Source organism: Populus trichocarpa, chromosome 5 (genome assembly GCF_000002775.5).
Source record: "Populus trichocarpa isolate Nisqually-1 chromosome 5, P.trichocarpa_v4.1, whole genome shotgun sequence".
In the NCBI taxonomy this organism is placed as follows: domain Eukaryota; kingdom Viridiplantae; phylum Streptophyta; class Magnoliopsida; order Malpighiales; family Salicaceae; genus Populus; species Populus trichocarpa.
In genome coordinates, this window is record NC_037289.2 from 368091 (window position 1) to 390704 (window position 22614).

The 22614-nt window shown below is 33.5% G+C and overlaps 1 protein-coding gene and 1 pseudogene across 2 annotated transcripts; both read right to left on the reverse strand.

Annotated features, from left to right (window-relative positions):
• Nucleotides 1–4215: 4215 nt before the first annotated feature.
• On the reverse strand, nt 4216–8164 carry LOC18098487 (uncharacterized; annotated as a pseudogene).
• Nucleotides 8165–12549: 4385 nt separating this feature from the next.
• Nucleotides 12550–16587, reverse strand: LOC18098488 (ATP-citrate synthase alpha chain protein 2). 2 transcript variants are annotated; one of them, XM_024602413.2, is made up of 13 exons: nt 16405–16587; nt 16141–16264; nt 15508–15684; nt 15254–15415; nt 15052–15132; nt 14730–14781; nt 14349–14463; nt 14153–14234; nt 13939–14034; nt 13727–13828; nt 13514–13630; nt 13302–13418; nt 12550–12874 (listed from the first exon to the last, which is right to left on the reverse strand). In XM_024602413.2, exons 2-13 carry the CDS (start codon nt 16237–16239, stop codon nt 12803–12805), a joined length of 1272 nt encoding a protein of 423 aa, XP_024458181.1. In that variant the 5' UTR covers nt 16240–16264; nt 16405–16587; the 3' UTR covers nt 12550–12802. The 2 variants fall into 2 exon arrangements, with proteins under 2 accessions (XP_024458181.1, XP_024458182.1); XM_024602414.2 differs by lacking the exon at nt 16405–16587 and having other exon boundaries at nt 16141–16397.
• Between the last annotated feature and the right edge of the window lie 6027 nt (nt 16588–22614).

The following is a 22614-nucleotide window of genomic DNA, read 5'->3' on the forward strand; positions in this document are numbered from 1 at the left end:
TATGACTGCTACAAGTAAGTGCATGCTTAGGGTTCTTCTCAACTATATTCTTGCTAAATTTTTAAATTGTTTTTTAACACTACGAAAGAATAACAATACGAAAGAATAAAATATTTCCAAGTATGAATCTTAAAACTGAAAAAAAGTATATCAATGAAAAAACAAGCTTTTTTAATCAACAAACTTACCATTGAAAAAACAAAAGTATATAAATGCCACGCAAATCACAATAGAAAAAAATGTGCAATCAAAGATTAATTAATGTATGTAAAAGTCATCACACAAGTTTCTAAAATTACGCTAACATCATTAGTTTTAGAAAGTTTATTGTGTATTGCCCCGTGTTTTCCAGGGGGTTAATATATTTATATTTTAAAAAATATAAAAAATATTTTAAACTATTTAGGTGTTGTAATAACGATAAACTTAACTGAATTGGATGTGGTAGCTATGATAAATTCAAGTTAAGTTATTTGGGTTGGACTCTCCTACTAATAATAAAAATAATAGTATTTATAATATTTATAATAATATTAAACTTGCAAGATTCAATTTTTATAGTTTTTATTCTTTTCAAATTAAATTTATAGTTTTTATTTAATAATAATAATATTTGTTTTTCAAATTTATTAATGCTAATAATAATAATAATATTAACAACAACAACAAAAATAATAATAATTTTTAATTTTATCCTTCAAATCAAATCTATGTTTCTTATTAAATAGTAATAATATATTTTTTTTCAAATTTTATTAATAATACTATTAATAATAATGACAATAATAATATTTATAATATTTATAATAATATTAAATATTACTGACCCAAGTTCTTATTATTATTATTAAATATTTTACCATTTAAATCAAATCTATAGTTTTTTCAATAGTAATAATATTTTTTAAAATTTATTAATAATAATAATAATAATAATAATAATAATATGTCCCTAATTATTTTTTTAATGCAAAATGTATCCAGAGACTTGCAATCGCCACGAAAGCCCATGAAAAAGAAGCTGTCAACAAGCACGTAAAAGTTCTATGATTCAGAATTGCTACTTTATGAATACAACAAAGACTAACCTGACCAGGGATATATTTGAAGGCAAATGTACTCCAATTTTCTAGTCTTAAATGAACAGTTAGTCAAAGTTTCAACTTTCATGCACTACAGGAAGCATCAAGCCTGCTATTATAGCTCTAGCTTGCGTCCAAAAACAATTATTTCGAATTTACCAGTCTCAAATGAACAAACAGAACAATCTCTCGTCATATGTTCAACTTACACGTTTGTCCATCTACTCCTTGTGCGTGCAAGTTCTCTTCGTTCATGTTCTGTCTAGAAACAACAATAGAACAAGAGTCAGTCGGAGCCCTATCGACAGACGACCCTTTCATGCCTCATTAAAGATCGATGGGGAATTGCTATATCAACCAAAACCACAAACATCGCAACCATCATAGCCCCATATTGCTTATACTTGCTTCACTCTCCAACATGCAAAAGCAGAGCATTGAGCAATCAAGGTTACTGTCCCTCCTCCTTCATCCCTTGCTACTTGTCAAGTCCACCAAAGTTACTTTAAGATGCCACAGCAAACAGAGAAGAGAAGGGATGGTCCATAATTGATTGCATCCTTCTCATTTGAAACAGCAAAGTCCGGATCCAAGCTTAGAATCAACTTCAAAAGAAAACAAATATTTGTCCCGCCTCTCCTCAGTGCATAATCCATTTGGTTATATATTTCATGTTTAAGAAATTAGGATGCCTGTGATGAAGCTTTACATTAGTTTTGGGGCTGGAATTTATTCTAGGAAACCTGTGATGGAAATGAAGCAATATGGGGTGAAGGAATCATAGACTTTGGTGTGTGTAGCGGCTGCACTTGTTATACCTGAAGGCTGAAGCCATTGGCTTTCACAAAGAAAAGAGACCTCATGATGATAGAAAACCATGGAAAGGAACTTACACCAAATGTTATTTTGATTGTTTACTAGGATGATATATAGCTAACCCTCTTTCTTGCAATTTGGTTTCTTGTTCTCCTTATATGGATTTGTAACGAAAGCAATGACTTATTCTTCAAGCCCATGTTAATACGGTGAGGTTGCATTTGGTTAGTGTCCTAGGGAAGGACAGTCCAAAAAAAACAAGAAATGTGCTTGCAAGAGACAGAGATACAAACATAAAATAAATCTAGAACAATTTTGAAGTGAATTTCTGTAAGAAGGAGACATGTCTAATCTGTTCACACAGTCTTTATCTTTTCTATCCCGAAACACTAACCAAACAAAATGGAATTAAAGCCAGGTGTATGGTTGATAAGACTTGCGATGCACTGGTCTGGGATGCAGACTGATGAAACCAAAAATAAAAAACCATAAGGAGGAGCCAATCCCAAACCTAGACTACAAGAAACCTCAAGGTGAATGCGTTTGATACAGTTTATGATATTACAGAATCCAACAGAACCATTGCAGCTGTGTAAATCGAGGTGAATTTTCGGCATGGAAAGGCCTGGACACAGGTTGAATATATATAAAGCAAAGAAATGACCAGCCACATGTGCATTGAAATTTGAAAGCGAAGAGCAAAAGAAGAATTATAAAGGAATATCAAATACAACATTGCTGTACAGAATGAACAGAAACAGAAGATATGATACTAGAAGTTTTTTTTAGACTGCCAGTCAAAGCCTTTGTACAGGTTTCATTCTGTTTCAAGTTATGGAGGCCTGTGTTATCTCCCAATTTCATGAGGTATAGGGATAGAAACGAACATCGAAAAGTTTTTCTTCTTTTGATGAATGCTACTCCACTTTGGGTTGCTATGAGGAAACTTTTGATTCGGATGCCAGGGCTGCAATGGTAACAAGTGAGTATCCATTCAAGGGCTCAGCATCACTGATTGCCATTGCTGAGTTCATGGCTTCCTGTGGTATATAGTTGGTTGCTTTCAGGTGATCTAACGGGAGACCAACATCAACTAAGGAAATTGTTCAGGATAATAAAGAGGTAGCAGCACTACCATGTTTATTAATTTAGCTCTTTCAGCTGGTATCACTGGTTTAATATTCCTGTGGTAGTTTGTAAATCTTTCTTCTTTTCTTCAGTTTCCAATTTTGCCATTATATTCCTACACATAGGGATTCTGAATCTTACCTTTACTGTTGAACTCAATAAGACTTCGGAACAATTTCTGATTTAATTTTCGCTCCGATTATATGTTGGACTGGAATCTGGTTTTATTTATGTTGTAAGACACTTTGTTTTCATACGAAGTAATCTTTGAGCTTCCATTTTGATCCAGGGCTCGAGTTAATTTGCTAATGATCTAGGCTTGATTATTTATGCTGTCCTGCTATAGTTTCTGCTGGTCTTTCTCTTTATATTGATCCTTAATCTTTTTTCTTTCCCTTCTAGATTGCTGCTTTCAGAAATAATGTGTTACTTTCCGAGTGTTATTTTCTGTTGATTCTAATTAATTAGGATGTGGTTCATAGGATTTGTTCTGGCAATTTTCTCTAACAACCCAAAAATGCTTATCATTCTATCTTTCTTTCCATATCTGAAAATGACAAAATATACCTGCAATGGAGAGGCCAGAAGAAGAAACAAATGGTGCAGAATCTTGCTGATGATATGACAATGGACGTCCTCTCAAGAACTCGCACCAGCTAAGCCCTTGGGTAAGGATCGTCGTGTTTGGAATCTACCTTTTGTTAGTGTTATTCGTGAAGGAAATGCCATGGCTGACCAATTAGCGAGACAACCTGTGATGAGTCATTGTGGCTGACATTTGGGGTTGCAAACTACCTTGTGCCCCCTCCCCTTCCTCGCTCTATCTCCTTCAATCCCTACTCTTGTCTTTCCTGCAGCTTTGATGATTTACGTGGTGTTTTATGTTGTGTTGATAATTTTTCAAATAAAGCATGTGTTAAATTGCTTTATGAAAGCATTCATTGCTACATTTTTAGTCTAATTTTGAACCTAAATTTTCATAACTTTTTTTTTTCTGTTTTTGGCACCAAACCATATATAGTAGCCATCTTCAATTATGGCATCCATGATTGCCAACATTTCCATGTCTACCAATTAATTGTTCTATTTGATCAAAAAATATATCAAATATTATATTTCCAATTCAACCAAATCGTACCAAAAAAAAGTTTTTTGCGATTAACCTAAAACAAACAGGAAAAGATTACAGTTAATTCAAAAGCTTGAAACATTTAGTTAGTTCAAGGGATTAAACCTCTAATGTACTGGTATGTACCTAGCAACAACATGCTTTAACATCCACACAAAAAGACATTAATCAAGTCTGGTGCCAGCTCTTTCTATACATACAAACAGGCATTTCCACTATGCCCCCATGCAAGGTCATTTTTTGCAATATTACTGGGTCATTGCAACAAGCTTTCCGCCTCTCCCATTTCTCCAAACTTCATGAACCAGCAACAGTTCAGGTATATCGCTGTCTACATCTGCTTTCTCTTCTTTTTCATCAGGATCAGCGTCAGAATTACCAACATGGGGCAGTGAGGCAGCGGAAGTATCACCGACAGGGTTCTTAAGGAACTTTGAGGTTTTTTTCTTAGGTTTATTCCCTCCTCCCCCAGCCCCCACATTCTTTTTTGAGCTGACACCATCTGGCTGAGCGACAATTTCACTCTTTGGCTCCATTGACAAATTTAAGTTAGTTTGTTTGTCGACCAAAATCTTTGATTTGCCTTTTCCACCATGATGCCCTTCCTTTGGTAAGATCTCCACCTTAAAACTATCTGACAAAATGTTCTCAGAGATTTGTGATACCATTACCATCACACTTCTCTTTGCCTTTCTTTGAACTTTTCTTGCTTTTGGAATGACCATTGTCAATGCTCAATCCATTTTCAACAGAACCCTTCTTTCCCAACGTTGTAATTATGAATCTCAACAAGCTCTCTTTGCTTCTCAGCACTGGGACAAAGTCTAGCTAGCTCAAGGACAAGATGTGATAGGCCAAATTGATGTACGTAGGCAAGATACTCTGCAGTATCAATTAAATCCCGGAGGTACTCTGTGGATATTAATTTAAATGCACTGAATTTCTCCTCATTAAATTCCAATGTAGCACGAATTTTTTCCACTAGAGCCTTATTAGAAGATTGAACATACTCAATCTTAAGCAAAGGTGAGGCCCTACTAGACATATTATCCACTTGAGCGGTAGATAGACAAGGAGCACTGGAAAGAGATTTGTGAGAGGTTCTGTCTACAGGATTTGGAGCCACAGTAGCTTGGCTGACCTTGCTGTTACTATTTGAAGTCCTAGATGAACTTGCAAAATCTGAAGAGACAATAAGTCCATTAGAGTCCTTGATGGCCCAGCCTGAGCAAAGCTCGTGTAATTAGAAAGATCAGATTCCTTAATTATTGCCGGCTTACTCTGGGATGAACTCAGAGAACTGGATGGAGATAGAACCCCGGAATCTGAAACGGGCCTTGAGTGGTAAGAAAAACTAGCTAATGAGATAGGATGACTGTTTGCTGCTGGCAAAGCCCGGGAAGAATTAAGGACTTTTACCATATTTCAGCAATGAAGGCGAGTAGCCATTGTGTTCCCACTCAACCCACCAGACCATTTCTGGATCTCTGTTGGCGGCTGCTTTGAGCCATCAGAAGTGGAGGAAAGGAGGTTTCTTCCATTGGTACACTCCTAGAGTTCTGTCCTAAAACATGATTATATCTTGAAGGTGGCTCAGAATCTGTGGTGGCTAATGACTCGAAAGGGTTAACAATTATATCAATTTCACACTCCTCTCTGTGAGTAGAAACTGTTTGGGCATTTGATAAAATATCACAAGGCCTTTCAGCATTGGCTGTCAGATGGCTATCTACAATGGCCAAGTTCATTTGATAGCTTGATGAATTCAAATGACTACCATAACTTCTACCATGCCGACAATGTTCATTAATTTGCTGAAACCAGAAACTCGTAGGTATCTGGATGTAGAAAATAACAGAGGCATGTTGTTATCCACATTATAAAGAATGATAATTAATAAGCATGAATGGCTACAGAGTGCTCAGGTGTGGTAGAATTTAGCATAAAATGAAGAAAGCAGAAAATGCCAATGACATTGGTAACGTCCAACAATTAAAAAGATCGAAACACACCTGAAGTACAGCACTATGCTTAGAACAAGACAAGCACCCTCCATGTTCCATGGTATTATGCCTCTACGGCTCTACCGATATCAGAAATACACAAGTCTTCTTAGTCACATAGTACCTCCAGAAAACATAAAAAACAAATTCTAAATATTGATGGCCAAAAGGAAAAGATGCATCATTAAGACTAATAGATATCACCTTCAATTCAGATTCAATTGCAAAAACAATAAACTGTTTTGCAAGGCAAACCTTATCTTCACATAAGAAATGTTCTTGACGAAAATGGATATGAGACATAAAGTTTGGTATGTTAATTAAAAAACAAAGCAATCACGACATACAATGAAAAACAAGCGAGTAAGACGTATGAAAACAAAATATAATCAACCTCCAAGTTATCTTAACTGTTGAAGTATTCATATTGTTCAGGATGTTGCCTGCATTGAACAAAAAACAAAATGGACATATGAGAGTGTACATTTGATAAAACAAAACGCTAAAATCATGAAAGCCTTTTTAAGGGAAAAATGCGTGGGTTACCTTTGGCATATGTGGCAAGTAAAATGCTCAGTAGACATATGCAAGTAAAGCTCATTATCTCCATAAAAACGATTCTCACAGAACTCACACATAGGATGTCCTGTAAATCTACCTCTTTCACTTTCACTACCATCAACCACCGAGTCCCCCGTCCTCACATGTTGAGTCCATTGTGCTCTATTATATAACTTCTGCTCACTTGTAAATATCTAGTTCAAAACTTAATTAAGTCATAGAACACAAGTGTGCCTGCTAAAGCAAAGACCATGTAAGAACGAAAATTTTTCTTTGACATGGGACAATCAAATCCTACCGCACATTCTACATAATAATCTCATTGAGCTCATTTCAATACCATTTCTCGATCTCATGTTCTAACACTCCATTGATGTTCATTTCTTTAAATACCAAGCTAAGAAGCAAAGGTTAACAATGAATCAACTCTCACCTTCCTACCTTCCAAACACAGACCACACATAAACAGCCTATGCTTGTGAAACAAATGCCCCTTCAATTGCTCAACGCTATTAAACTCTTTTGACCCTCCATCCTTCTTGTTGCAAACATTGCATGATAACCTACACATAGCTTTAATCATCTTATAATGATCAAAATCATCAAAATAAGCCTTTGTCCCTTCATGATACCAACACTCCCCTACTTTACCCTCTTTTCCATTAACTCCACCTAAACCCTTGAAGTCACTTATCATCCTCGTACAATCCCCTAATGCCTACAAAAACCAACACCCAAAAATTAACAAGACCAAAACTTTACAGTATAAAAGTCAAAACCCAGAAATTAAAACCATCATAAACAACAAAAAGACCAATACTTTTCAAAATATAATCAAAACCTAGAAATCAAAAGACAGTTTATGTAATAATCAACCTTAGTGTCAAAGATGGTGTTGGATTCTGATTTGCAAATGCAGCAATGAAAATCATTGCAGATGAAACGAAGACGAATTATGCAAGTAGAGCAGACTTCTTTATGGAGACATGGTCCATAAGCAACCCATTCAAGGGCATCAGCACAAACAGCACAGGTATCATCCATTTTTTGATTAGTCAAGTGAGAATTTGATGGAAAATTTTGAATAAATCAAAATGGTTTTTTTACTAGTTTGATGTTGTTATCAATGATCATGGAAAGGTGAGAGCTTTTCGCCTTGGATGCAGTGTAGCTTTTTTGTGAAGAAAGCAGAGAAAATTATGCTCCTTTTTTTTTTGGTGTTTTCTCAGGAACCAAACAGAAATTGATCGAGAGTTGCAAGAGAAACAGACAGACAAGGGCAACAAATGTTTATGGGTACATGATGTAAGGACGACAGGTCGATGGTGTGATGTGATTACTTGACTCAAGGATTTGGATTTAATAAATTTGATTAATGATGTTTGAGATTTTGACAAAACATGTTGGAAGATTTACTTGTATGGATATGATTAAGATTGATTACCAAACATGGACGACCATGTTTTTAAATTTTAGTTGAACAAAAGTCCAAGAGGAGTGTTTCCACCAATTTTCTCTCATCCACTAGTTTCATCCACAGCATGTATAGGATTTGCTCGAAAGGTTAAAGCATAGTGATTTTCACATGTGACTTTTTAAGTCTCTTTTGGCATTGCAGTAAAATTTTTCTTTTTAAAATTTTTTTGAATTTTAATTTTTTTTTGTATGTAGGATTTATTTTGAAATTATGGTATTAAAAATAATTTTTTAAAAAAATATTATTTTAATATATTTCTAAATGAAAAATAGTATGAAAAACAACTTCTATTATATTTTTAAACAAACTCTTAGCATAATTGTCAAATGTAGTTTAGTATTTGATTTGGATTAAAATTTGAGCTATAAAATTATTAAGTTATTTATGTTTATTATATCAATTGAAATCTATTATTTTTTATCCAAAACATAGTTATTTTAAATTTTTTTAATCTTGATTTTAGCATAATCAAATTTAAACGAATTGATCAAATCATAAATTAATTTATTATATTTTTATGATTTGTTTTGATATTCTGGTATTAAAAATAATTTTGTTTTTAAAAAATATTATTTTAATATATTTTTAAATAAAAAATATTTTAAAAAATAATTTTTAATACACTCAAACAAACTCTTAGTATAATTGTCAAATCTAATTTAAGATTTGATTCGGATTACGATATGAGTTATAAAGTTGTTAAGTTATTTATGTTTACCAGATCAATCTAAATTTATTATTTTTATCCAAACATAATTATTTCAAAAAAAATTTAATCTTGATTTTGACCTGATTAAATTTGAACAAATTGATCAAATTATAGGTTACTTTATTATATCATTTAAATTTAAATAAATCAATATAAAAAACAATTCAAATTAAAACCCGTCTAGAATGCCATCATATTAATCTGTCGAACAAAGTTTAAGTATATTCAAACCTCAAAGATTTTCAAGGGCAATGAAAGGCAGAAAGACTTTCAATTAATATATATGTGAATAAATTAAACAGTTAATCGTATGTTTTTGTACACAATATAATTAATCTTCCATTTATATATATGAAATCTTTATGGCCAAATTAAGGATATATTTGGACTAATCTAAGCATCCTAATATTCAATGCATCTTTTGCATTGAAGATAACAATGGGAGAGGAGTGATGTGTGATAGAAGGTATAAAAACTTGTCTTAATCTTCAAATTAATAACATACTTTTGAGTACCATAACATAGAACAGAGAGCTGTTCTGGTTGGTGGGAGACTGTTAGGATCCTTCAATGTCTTAAAAAGATGTAGAAACTCAAACTAGGAAAGGTACAATGTTAGATTCTTGCAGCAAATATTCTCTATGGTCAAGGATTGCATGATTTTCATCCCATCTCTATACAAAAAAGACAGCGACAATTAAAATAAAAATAGCATGATATTGTGTTTTTATTTTGAAAAAATAAAAATTTAATAAATTTATTTTTATATTTTTATGTCCCTCTACTCAAGTACATTTATATTTGTCCTTTTTTTTTATTTAATCAGAACAGTAACCAAAAGCAGCTTTATTTTGCCTGCTGATTGAGGGCTGCAATTCCCATGATACAAGCATCATTTATCACAAATGGCAAATGCCTCACCCAACTATTTATTTCTTAGTACAATTCAAAGAATTCAGCAACTGCTAAAAAGGAAGAGTTATGTTCCAAATCCATCAAACCATGAATCATGTTTCAGAAAAGCCAGTTATGGCTACAAGTAAGCATTTATATTTCAAAACTTGTACTCCCATTTAAGCCTATTTCAACTGTTCCTGCAAAATTACAAAATAAACAAAAAAACCATTCATCCATGTAGGGGAACATGGCATGGCTCACATCCAGCAAGAATCCTGAGGCCATTGATCTTTAACTGGAAATGGGATGTGTATTTCATGTGATTTTTTTTTTTAATCAAGTGTGCTTTAATGTGATTAGATAACTAAGATTATATGGTTAATTAACACACGGTGTTGTAAGAAGCTTCTCTTTTCTTGCTGATCAAGATCTGTGAGGTGGGGGGAAAGAGAAGGAGAGAGAGAGAGGGGATGTCTCAAAGATAGAACACAACATTGCAGAGAATATGTAGAACAAGTAGTAACTTAAACATAGATCATCTATTGATAGGGCTTGTAATGTACATAGTACTGGTTAAGGGTTTGAAAGCCAAGTTCTTCATAGATCAACTAGATAATTAATGACAGACCTGAAACATAGACACACTAACACAAGAAGAGGGCATAAGCTTCAACACAAGCACACAAGACCAAGCATAAACATAGGAGAACAAACTGAAACAAGCTTATTGAAACTTCCACGGCTAAAACGAGTCCAGACCCCTAAATCAAGAGCCTCAAACCAGACCGCCACTAGACTAACTAGCTAGAGATCCTGGCTAGTAAGTGCAGTCAAGACTCTTGCTCATGGTGGTGAGCCAATGGAACCAGTACCAGGGATCCTGACACAACCAACCCCAGGGTAAGAGCAATACCCTGTTGGCCCAAGCTGAAAGAGAGGACCATTAGGACTTGGGATAAAGCCACCACTGGTACCAAAGCCTCCTAGATAGTTCTGCGGTTGGTCAGCTTTCTCCTTGTCCTTGAGCTTCCTTCCTGCTTCAACATTGGAGGCAAGAACCAGAATGAAAATGGCAAGGATCAGTAGCATCCTTTGAGTTCTCTCCATCTTAGCACTTCTCTCAACACCTGGCATTGACACACTCTCTACTTTTCTCTAGTCTTTCTCACTTGCAGTGTAAAGAACCCTAGCCACCCCCACCCATCTTATAGTACCCGAGGTTTCTAGTTTAAACAAGTGTATAACCAACTCTTTTACAACACAGCAGTAGACATGGAAAAGAGTTAGATGGGATAGTCACTAATGATGTAGCTAAAAATTTATGTCTTGGGTCCATCCATCACTGTCAAAAAATCACTCCATAAACCATTCACCAGCTCATATTATGTAAAAATACTTCAATAACCTTTACTTTATCTAACACTATTGAAGCTTGTTCTCTATTTCTAATTCTCAAGAATTATAGTTCATAATCCTTATATACTAATTAATTACCTGTCAACACTGCTGCTAATGGGAACTTTCTACTGTAACTCAATGATGCATGCTAAACCTAGTATAAAGTTAATGCATACAGGGTTAGAAGTTAGAACAGCCTACACTTAAGGGCAATGTGGTCCTTCGAGTGTGAATTCAAATGGAGATTCTTCCATTTCTCAAAGACTGGAGCTGTCCTACAAAGTTGTGAACTGTGAATGTTTTGAGACAGAAGTTAAAGCATTAGTCTCTGTCTTTACGAGGGCCTTACCTAACAAAAACTAAGAAGCTATAAGGACCCTTCAAATGCAAGACATCTGTTTTATATATGAATGTAACTTTCCATTTTCATGTCCTCCTCCTCAGTCCTCACAGGTTCACGTTTACTACCAATACAATCCTACATCACGACTAAAGTGGTGTTTAAAAATATTATAGTAATAATTAATTTTTAAATTATTTTTTATAAATATATTAAAAAACATTTTTAAAAAATATTATTTTTAATATCATCCCATGTACTGGAGGCAGGTAGCTCTGCATGGTCATCAGCCTCCACCTCAACTTGAAATTTCTTACCAGAACTGCAAAGTTAGTGCATTTATTAGGTCGGGCTGGCTCTTTCTTTGCGGAAAGCCGATAGGGAACAAGCTGCACTACATTAAACGCCCTTGCCATGATAATTTGCCAGCTGCCACCCAACTTTGAGAGGGAGGGGAAGGAAGAGGAAGTTATTTTATTGTTGTGACAGGAGAGAAACTGGGCGGTCAAAAATGGGGCTGTTGGCGTTCGTTGCTAGAAATCAAAGAGGGGGGACAAGTGGCAGGGCAATACGTTTTCTGCTCTCTCTCTCTCTCTCTCTCTCTGATGGATTGGTACTCCAAGTACAGGGATGTTTGAAAATATAATAGTAATTATAATTTAAAATATTATTTATTTAAAAATATATTAAAATAATATATATTTTTATTTTTAAAAAATTATTTTTCAACCGCACTTTTAAAGAGACCTGGGCAGTTTTTTTCTTTCAACAAGTCCAGCGAGTCAACAAATCCAACTACGTTCGACACTCAAGTACCAGTGTCTGTCAGCTAACATATAGCCACTTTCTAGTCTAAAACAAACTGGAAAGGTGATGTCCATAGGATTCATGGGCCATTGGGTTTCGAATTTTAAGCTATGCTATGATGCAGCATTTTATCAGAGAAGAACTGAGTACAAATTCAATCAATAGAAGATTTCGATAGCATGAAGAAGACATGGACTGGGAATTTCATAGGAAAATAGCAAAGTGATTTGATTGCTCAAACAATAAATTGGTAAGTTGCCATACAGAGTCGAAACCGTGTCATGCATATTTCAAAACATTGATCCAAGATTGTTTATCATAAGGGAGAATTTGATGCCAAGTATACAGCAATTCAATCCAGCTTACGCCTTCTACGCTAAATTATTTTCTCAACACAACTTCCCACAATACATTTTCTTCACTCACATTGACAAAGGAGAAAATGAATTGGTAGACTATGCCGTAGACATGATGCAATCAATGGCTTGCTTGCAGATGCCTGTCATTGTGGCCTCTGGCCCATAAACCTGAAAACAAAAGAAAAAATTGTCACAGCTTAGCTACGAATAAGAAAAATATAAAGAAGTTCCAAGATCTGAATCTTCAGGAGTGGAGAAATGGAAACTAAAGAAAACTTTCTAAGAACATAGAAGATCTTGTGGTTTATTCAAATCCAGTCATGTTTGTCAAGGTAAAGGACAACTTGAACTTTATAATTAAAAAAACACCAGCAAAACTTAAGGCACGTGTATTAGATCTGCGCACTCCTCGTAAACTAGGATTCCATACTTCAAATGGAAAAAAAGTCACAATCTTACAGATCAATATTGAAGACAGGGTTACCTTTCTCCTATTAACAGCATGCATTTCAGAGCTTAGAGCTTTATTTAATTTCATAAACCAATGGCCAACAAACTCAATGAGAACTACAAAAAGAAGATTGTCATTTCATACCTCAAGAGGTACTCCCAGTTCCTCTCCTAGAGTGCGCATCTTGGCCAAACCAGTCTGATAGTTTGGACCACCTCTTCGAACATAGATGTGCATTCTTGCAGCCTTTAACTTGGATTCCTATAAGGAGGTGATGAGGAAGAGTTACATGTAGAAAGAGGCAACTTAAACCAGTCACTACTTACAGCAATTGGACTAGATTCAACTAGACATACCTTCTCTCTCAGTGCTCTTATAATACCATTGAAAGTAGCAGCAACATCGGTGAAGTTAGCGATGCCTCCTCCAATAAGAAGGGCTCTTTTGCGACCATCAGGGTCAGAAGTGGCACACTACAATGATCAAGGAATATTGTTACAGAACATGAGTAACGACATAATTGTGAGAAAAGATGCTGAAAAAGAAAAGGCTTAAATTTATTGTCTTACATCAATGACAACTCTTGCATATTGCAAGACCTCGTCCTCATTTGGAGCTCCACTATACTCTGCATAGTTGCCAAGCTCTGATGCATAACCCAAATCTCCAACCTTGTTAATGGGAAAAAGAATTAGTCTACCAGTAAAATCATGAAGTATAGACCTTGCACCAACCAATAAAGGGCAGGTAGATTATAGCATATGGCTATAAAAGCACCTACAGTATCAGCATATATAACACTGGCACCACCTCCAGCAACCATTGTCCAGATACGTCCCTTTGGATTCAAAACAGTGAATTTCAAAGATGAACTTGTCTGTAAACACAAGAATATTGTTAATGCATCTGAATTATGGACAAAAAGATAATGGCAGTTCCATGCATGAAAGTATAGGCAAGTAAAAGTATGTCAAAACATGCATTCATGTAAATACCTTTTCATCCAGAGAATGAATGAAGCTTTCGGTAGAACTCAGAACTCTTCCAAAAGGCAGAGGAAACTCTACATTACCCCATCTGAATGCACCAAAACATATTGGATGAGAGACAAAATATGTTAGTACTATACCCAAACGACAATCTCATGTCAACTGAAGGTTTCCTCGAAAGAGGATATGAATATATACATACTTCTTGAAGTTCTTGAAAGCAGCAGTGTCGTCCAATTCTCCTCTCATATCCAGTGGATATGGTTCCCCATTCACCAGTGTAAATGGATTCATTTCTAGAAAACTGAAGTCCAGATCTATGGAGAACAGGAAAAGCAATCAGAAGTGAATTCATTACTAGCATATATAATATTCGGTGTAAGAAATTCGCAAAGAGGTCATATAAAAGGAAATACCAGACCATTCTGAATCCTTTCAAGATTCTCAAGAAAAAATTACTTACTTTCCACTCTACTATTTCATATAACATGAAAATTAAAAAGATTCAAGTACATGTGATTAGAATCTTGTTCACTAGTCAAGTAATTTCCTACGTTAAATGAATGTGCAAGAACATCCTCACCTTGAAATACAGAAAAGACACCGATGATGAAATCACCGATTTTTCCTCGAATCTGAGATAGTATTGAAGTTGTATCAGCAAATTTCAAATATATATTAAGCAATTCAGAATGCAAGATACCCAAAACTTTCAACTCTGAGATTTTCTCAAAGAGAAACTAGAATCTAAGGGCACTGAGCATGTCCCATCAATTGATAAACCAAGGAACCACTTTTTACTAACAAGAATCAGACTTTTAACCTGTTTAATTATTTTGATCAGTGAAACATGCTAGATTGCTCATCACCAGAATTTATTAAATCAACGATAATTAGAAACTCACCTCCAAAGGAAGTGTAGCAATCAATGGAGCACATGCTTCCAGTGTCATTGGTTTTTCAGTTGGGAGGAAAATGGTTTTAACCTGCAGAAGTCCAAAAACCAAACCATGTCGGTAATTTAAATTCCAACAGTTATGAGATCAAACAGTCATAATATGAGAAGAAATGAAGAGGCACCTATCAAGATGAACAATGTAAACATACCTTATCCCAGTTCTCCTCAATTTCAATACCCCCACATTCTGAGAAGCTAATAGTGCTGCCGAGTCTTTCAGAGACAATTGAGATGTAAAACTCTTGGTCATGTGGAACAAATGGTTCAACAATGAAGGTAGTTATTGGTGCCTTACAGCCACCCATCTCAACCTAAAAAAGCAGATCCAATTTGCACATCAATCTAAAACCTAACCAGACAAACAAAAGAACGAACTTTCATGCAATTCAATCCAAAAAATCACCTCAGCACCAAGGCGTGCTTTCACAAATTCAGCAACTTGAGCTAGATCTAAATTCAAAGCAACCAAACCACTCTTCCCACGCTTCCCAAATAGCATGTCAGGCTTCACAACCAATTTTGTAGATGAAAGCCATGGCTCTTTATTTGTTAACTCAGTGAAATCTGTACCTTCTGTCACCTAGACACAACAACAGATTATCTTATTACTTGTAACATCAAATCCAAAATAACGCCACTCCCATTACCAAGCTTGAATTTTTAACAGAGCCGGTAAAAAAAAAAGAGCTGCAATTATAGCCAAAACCCAGCTAGAATTTCATCAAAACCAAGCTAAAGTCACCAACTTTACCAAAATATGATATAGCTAATCACTAGCTCCAAACTTGAACTTTCAAAAAACCCAGTTGCAGATTGAGTGCATATCAGAAACCTAGTTTCAATTTCCACTAAAATTAAGCTAAGGTTGCAAAATTTAATCAAATAAGATCCAATTTCCAATCCAAAGTAATCAAATTTCAACTTAATAAAAGCATAAAATACCAAATGACCACAACAATCATATGGTCAAATAAAAGAAAACGGGATCAAATCACACACACATGGGGGAAGATTGGGAGGATGGGGAGATATCAACCTGAGCAGAGCAGATTTGAAGATCAATACCAGAGAGACGTTTCAAGTGCTCTTTCAAAAGTCTCTTAGAATCATACTCTCTTATCTTCTTTCTAGCCATTTCAACAATTCAAATCAAAGAGGATCTACAAAACAATGAAACAGTGTACAATTTGCAACTATGTTATTACAACCTCTGCCTTTATATTACCAAAGAAACAGAATTTTGAAAAAAATAATGAAATGAATGGTCTTGTTTTGCTTCAAAGAGAAGATTAAAACTGACCAGACAACAGCAACTCAGCAAGGTTGTGTCTTGTAAGAGAGAGGGGTGGTTTAGCTGGTTAGTTGGTGTCTAATAATGTGGGGCGTGGTGGTAGGCGATTTGCACGAGGAGGGGAAGCTAAAATGGTTAGTCAAAGTTGTTGATCAGCTAACAACTCAATCACCATCATCATGTGTTTTTGTGCCCACAGGTACTTGTATTCGTAAATGAGAATATATGGTTGTTGTTTGTTTCAAAGTTAAACGGAGTGTTTTTTTTTAAATGTTTTTTAAATAAAAATATTAAATTAATGTTTTATTTAGGTGTTTTTTTATATTTTTTTTAATATGCTGAATAATTTTTTTTTTAAAAAAATTGTTTCATGAAGTAGTAATCCTCCTCCTAAATCATAAGAGACAAAAATATTGTCAATTGGACTTTAACTTTGTTTCATGAAGTTATTAGATACATAATTGCTTGGTCAAGATTAAATCAAGATTGTTTCGTGATTTGACTCCAAGAAGTTAGAGAATTGTTTTTTTTTTTTATGTGAATGCTTTTTTTTTATGTGAATGCATTTGTTTGAATATAAATATCCTATTTAAAATTTTAAAAAAATCAATTATTTTTTTATGTATAAAAGTGGATTTATACGTGAAATTATTCTTTTAAGTGTCTTGAGCAACTAGATATGAAGGATTTAATATTGACTCTCTTGATTTGGTCAAATATTGGCATTAGGTTTTGTTTATTGGAAGATGTGGAATGATGGATTTATCCGAACGGGATTGGCATAAGAGTAAAAGAAACAGAGGAGTTGACCCGGCTCTTTGGGAGTGAATTTTCAACTTGATTATTTTCTCAAAGTTTATTTGTTTTAAAAAATATTAAAAAAATATTTTTTTAATTATTTTAATATGTTGATATTAAAAATAAAAAAATTAAAAAAGTTATTTTCATGTATTTTTAAATAAAAAACACTTTTAAAAAACATATTACATCACATTACCGAACTCACACTGAATCATCTTAAAAATGAACAAGAATTAAAAAATAAAAAAAACTAAATACATGGATTAATTTAGCTTATTATAAAATTGTAAGAAATTCTCTAAAGAATGTTATAGCCAATAATTTTGTTTCAAGATTTTACTGGTCAATGGCTACCAGTGATGGATTGCCTTAAATTATTGGTGGCAGCTGAGTCATGAATCAGAGTCCCAGCAAACAGGGAATTTGAATATATATAATTATGTAAAGAAATACTAACAAAGAAGAAGCAATTTGAATATGGCAACTGGGCAGTGCTTCATCTTCCTCTCCTTTACTCCCCACCTTTAATCAAAACAGTTTTCAATCTCTTCAACACTTTATGTTTTAACTTAGCTGTATGGTATTAAACTTAATTTGATGGATTGATTATGATCTTATTTAATTGAGTTTTTTAAAATTAAAAAAAAATTAATTTAGTAAAAGATCAATTCTATTTAATATGTTAATTTATGACCCGTTCGATCTAATTAAAATTTAAATTAATTTTTAAAAAAATTAATAACAATATTATTTTAAATTTCAATTGACTTGAGCTAATTTGAACAATTCTAATTTAAATATTTGATTATATAAAAAGTTTCATCAAGTTGGATGACTCTAGCCAATTTTAATTTTTCTTTTCTTTTCTTTTTTTCCTTTTTTTTTTGGTGAAATTGTAGCACAAACTTAAGGTCAAAATTCATCAATTGAGTCCGTGACCATTAAATTTTGCTTTCTCAGCTCTATATGATAGCAAAATTTCTTCATATTTAATAACATGATACAACATCATCATCAATACACCCTATCATAAAAGAAAAGAAAAAAAAAATCCATTTTCATAATTTGTTTTTACTTAACAGTATACCCATATTGGACAGCGAACTTAACAAGATCATCAAGCTGCTTTAACTCAAAATACCCATCTTTGTCAGACTGGTCAAGAACCTTGTCTGCATATTCAGGAAAGAAAAGACCAAGATGATTGAAGGCTTTCTTCAAGTTTTTCTTGCTAAGGACATTTTTATCTTCAAATTCCTTGAAAACCACCGTTAATTGCTCATCACTCAAAAACATTCCCGTTTCTTCATCAGATTTATGATCAGGCTGCCAAAATACCAGCCAAGCATAACACACTAGTTCATCCATCTCATAATCACTAGCAATCAATCCATCTCCATTGGGATCCGCAAACACCAGTGCCCTGTCAGCTCTGAAGTCAGGATAACTAGCACCCAACTCAGAGAAGGCAGCCTTCAGCTCATTCCAGCCAAGAACATTATTTTCAAGATCCTTGACGCGCCTCGTGAAAATCTCCCTGATTTGCTTTGCTGTTAAGGGCTTGTCCCTTGTTTTTGTTGCAACATCATAGGGTATGACGACACGAAGGATATTGTTAACAAACTTTGCTCTCATTTCATGAAGCTTACAATTTGGTGCTAGAACAATCTCCTTGAGGAAACGGCTCCATACATGATCATGATCAAGGGAGCGTTGTCCGGTGATTCTTATTAGGATTCGCGGTGAATACATACATTTAATGTCCAGATGTTCCTTTTTAAATCCTGTCGGGAAATCAGCACGAAAAGAAGGAAATTAAGAACATTTCTAAGCTAAACACAGGCTGTTCTCCATCTCCACATTTATTTTTTGAGAAGGGACTTGTACATGTATACTTAAAGCTCGGTTTCCTACCACGGTTCAACCTATTATTTAAATTGATAGTTTAAAGGCTAAGTTCAATTCAATCCAGAATTCAAGATAATCTTGGGTCATATCCAGCCTTTAATTTACATCAAAATTTGCAATATCCTTCTCTAAACTGTCGATGTATTTTGATTTTTACCAGATGAATCTATTCAGTACATGGATGGAAAATGTATGCTAAATCTCTATTATAAATCAATGATATAAGAGAGTTGACTCCAGGCTCTCGTATCCTGCATGATGTTGTTGGTTCGAAATCTTCATAAACAGGTCTAGTTTCAATCTGTTGCCTCATTAATGACTGCATTTTAGCACTAACTTTGTGTAGTCTTGCTATCGAAAGCGTTTTGCTTGTATGCGAAGCTCACTGCTTGATCATGTCTCAAATTGGTAATTGTATGTTGACGATTTTAAGGGTATATTATTTTTTTAAAAGGGTATATTATTATTATTATTATTATCAAAAGGTGTTATTAGTGATCTTAAAAATATTAAGTTAGATTAATTTTTGTTTTTTTTAGTTTAACTACACGGTAAAGCATGTAAATACTATAAATATGGGGTCAAAATAACTCCTTAAAACTTAACAACGATGCTACAATAAAATTTCATGAATTTAAACTAGATTGTTTAGTAACAGAACTTACTAGCTGAAGTATTTTAAATATAATTCCAATCATTGTCAATAATTAATTCTTTCTTTTTAAAGCTTTACTATTTGTTATTTGGTATAAATAATTAAATGCAATCTTTCTCTTAGAATTTCCAATATCACCACCTTAATTAGTTGCATAAATATAAACTGCCTAAATTATTTAGCAACATTTGTTAAAGCGTTTAAAATATGATTTCAATTGTTTGTTGTCAGAAATCAATACTTTGTTTTTAAAGTTTTATTACTTGTCATTTAGTATAAATGATTGAATGTAATTTGTACTTTAGGATTTTCAACAACATCATATTGATTAATTGCACTTCTTATCTAGGTCCATAAATTAAAAAAAAAAACAAATTTAAAAGCTCTTACAAAATCTAAACCTAAGCTCTAGAGTGACTGAAGAAAAATAACGTAGAAAATGCTGGAATGAAGGTAGAAGAGGTATTAATTAGTGTGCAAAACATCTCCCTTTCTACTCTTTTTTATACTAATTTTTAGAAATAAAATTGATGAAAAATTAATTTTGATAATTATCATAATTAATTTCTGTTATTTTGCTTTAATTACCTACTATAAATAGGTAAAAAACTTGACAGCATTTACGTTAAAAAAACTAGATGTTTTAACTTAGAAAATAAAAAAAGTTCAGATGGATGATTATTGTTAAGATTCTTCGGGTTGGCTAAATGAAATTTGTTGAAAAAAAATAATTTTATATGGTTCAAAGAATTATTTTACAACAAATTCTCAAACTCAAGTTTAAAACAAATCGGAAAAAAATAAATTTTTATAAATTAAAAAAATAATTTACAAAAAAACTCAAATCCAAGCCTGAGACTTACGAAACGTATATAACTCAAACTCAAAACTCGTTTTATTTAGGTTATGTCTGCACTAAAAACTTTAGTGCCCTACAAGCCTTTTTAACTTTTCATTTTATATATTATAAGAAAATCTTGTATTTTTTTTAATGTAGGGTAAAGAGTTTTGGATTGCATAAAAAAAAAATTAACTAAGTGTTTTTTTATATTAATTTTCCATTCACCCACAAATTATTATTTTATTTTAATCATGTTAAAATGTTTTTGCTAAAGAATAATTTCTAATAAAATTTTAATTTTAAAAGTGAGTCCACTAAATTTTTAATTTAGCCTCAAATATACCAATTAAATGTGAATAAATTTCAAATATTAATTGCATTAAGAGAAGCTAGTTTCTTAACAAGTGTTGGGCTCGTGTGTTATTCAACTAATAATATTTTTTTTAATATATTGTTTAAATTTATTTATAAATGAATGAAGATGACTGTTTATTATATAAAAATGTTTTTTTCAAAATAATTTTACATAAATTATTGCATTCATAATTAAACTAATTTATTTAAGTTTTTAACCATATAAAATAATTTTTAACTAGACTTGAATAAATATTATGTACATATGGGTTAAACTAAACCTTTGTACTCCATGGTTTCAGGCTATAATAAAAAATATTTATTTAAAAAATATTCTTGAAGAATTTATTAATTAAATCTGATTGGTTAATCATCGATTCATCTCTAAAGCAGAGGAGCGCTGTCATTTAATTTAATTTAATTTAATTCATGCAAACAGTTTTCCCATCACATTCACCTTATTCAATCCTTTCCAATTATTTGACATCACCACTACTTCTAGTAATATTTGAAAATCTCAACTCAGGAATTTTTTGTCTTCAAATTTCTTGAAAACTAGCTGGCCTTCGTTCCTCATCAGTTAGAGACATTCCCATTTTAATTCATTGGAGGGCTGCCATTACACCAGTCATTTAAGCATAGCATTAACATACCGATCGATCATCCATTTCATGATCATCAGTAGCTACCAATCCATCTTCTTCATCGGCTTCTGCGAACATCAACCCCCTGTCAGCTCTGATAACAAGCTAGCACCTGTTCGGGGAAGGCATTCTTTATTAACTCGATCAAGCCAAGAGCAGTACCATTGGAATCTCATGAAAGTTGCCATGATTAATTTGTTCTGCAGATAAAGGCTAATAATTCCCTAATCCCTACAGGTTTAGCAGGAACTGGGACAGTTTTATTACAAGGTGGTGTGATATCAAAGATTTCCTTCTTCTTTCTGGTCCCTAAGATAGTGAGAGTTTTCTTTTTCTTCAACTTTCTTCGTCTCGATGGTAAAAGTATTATTGGATGATCAACTTTCATACATGGAGGCTAAATCCTTCCATTAATGGCACTTGAGTCCATTTTAACCTTCCCCCATGCACAAATTGGGAGGCAATTTGTTCTTAATTTAATGATTAGAAGCCTCGCTGGTTCCATTTATGTCTTCCTTGGAACAATGTTATTCTTTGGATGATATCAAATAAATGGCATGGATTTGTTTTCTTTGCACAATACTTTAAATTGTTTCCATAGTTTCAATTATGCTTTGTATGGTCACGAAAAGTTGGGTCAGTCTGGTGAGGACCAAGGTAGGAGGCCGAAAAATGCCTACAATAAAGCAAGGAGGATGAGGACGAGGCAAGGGAAAGTGATGATTTGCCATTGATGAAGAGAAAAGTACTTTGTTATGAGTAGAAAAAGGCGGCATAGATAAAAAATCCAGCAACAAGGTTAGTGGAAGGAGTCCTTCGAGTGGGAGGAGGATTTGGAACAGCATCAAGTCAGCAACCATAGGCAGATTACAACAACAACTAGAGAGGAAGTATTCTACAAGGAGAAGGAATTAAGAAGAGGCTTTAATTATATGCGACAGAGACAACCTTGAAGGCGACATCTTAACTCGGTTAGAACTTGGCTTCTGATGTTCTGAGTTTTGATTTGTTACAAC

Coding starts and splice junctions, on each gene's coding strand:
- LOC18098488 (XM_024602413.2), bottom strand. CDS start 16,239: ATGGCTAGAAAGAAGATAAGAGAGTATGATTCTAAGAGACTTTTGAAA. Junction 15,133..15,253: donor TTGAGGAGAACTGGGATAAG/GTATGTTTACAT, acceptor GGACTTCTGCAG/GTTAAAACCATTTTCCTCCC. Junction 13,829..13,938: donor GTGTTATATATGCTGATACT/GTAGGTGCTTTT, acceptor CCCATTAACAAG/GTTGGAGATTTGGGTTATGC.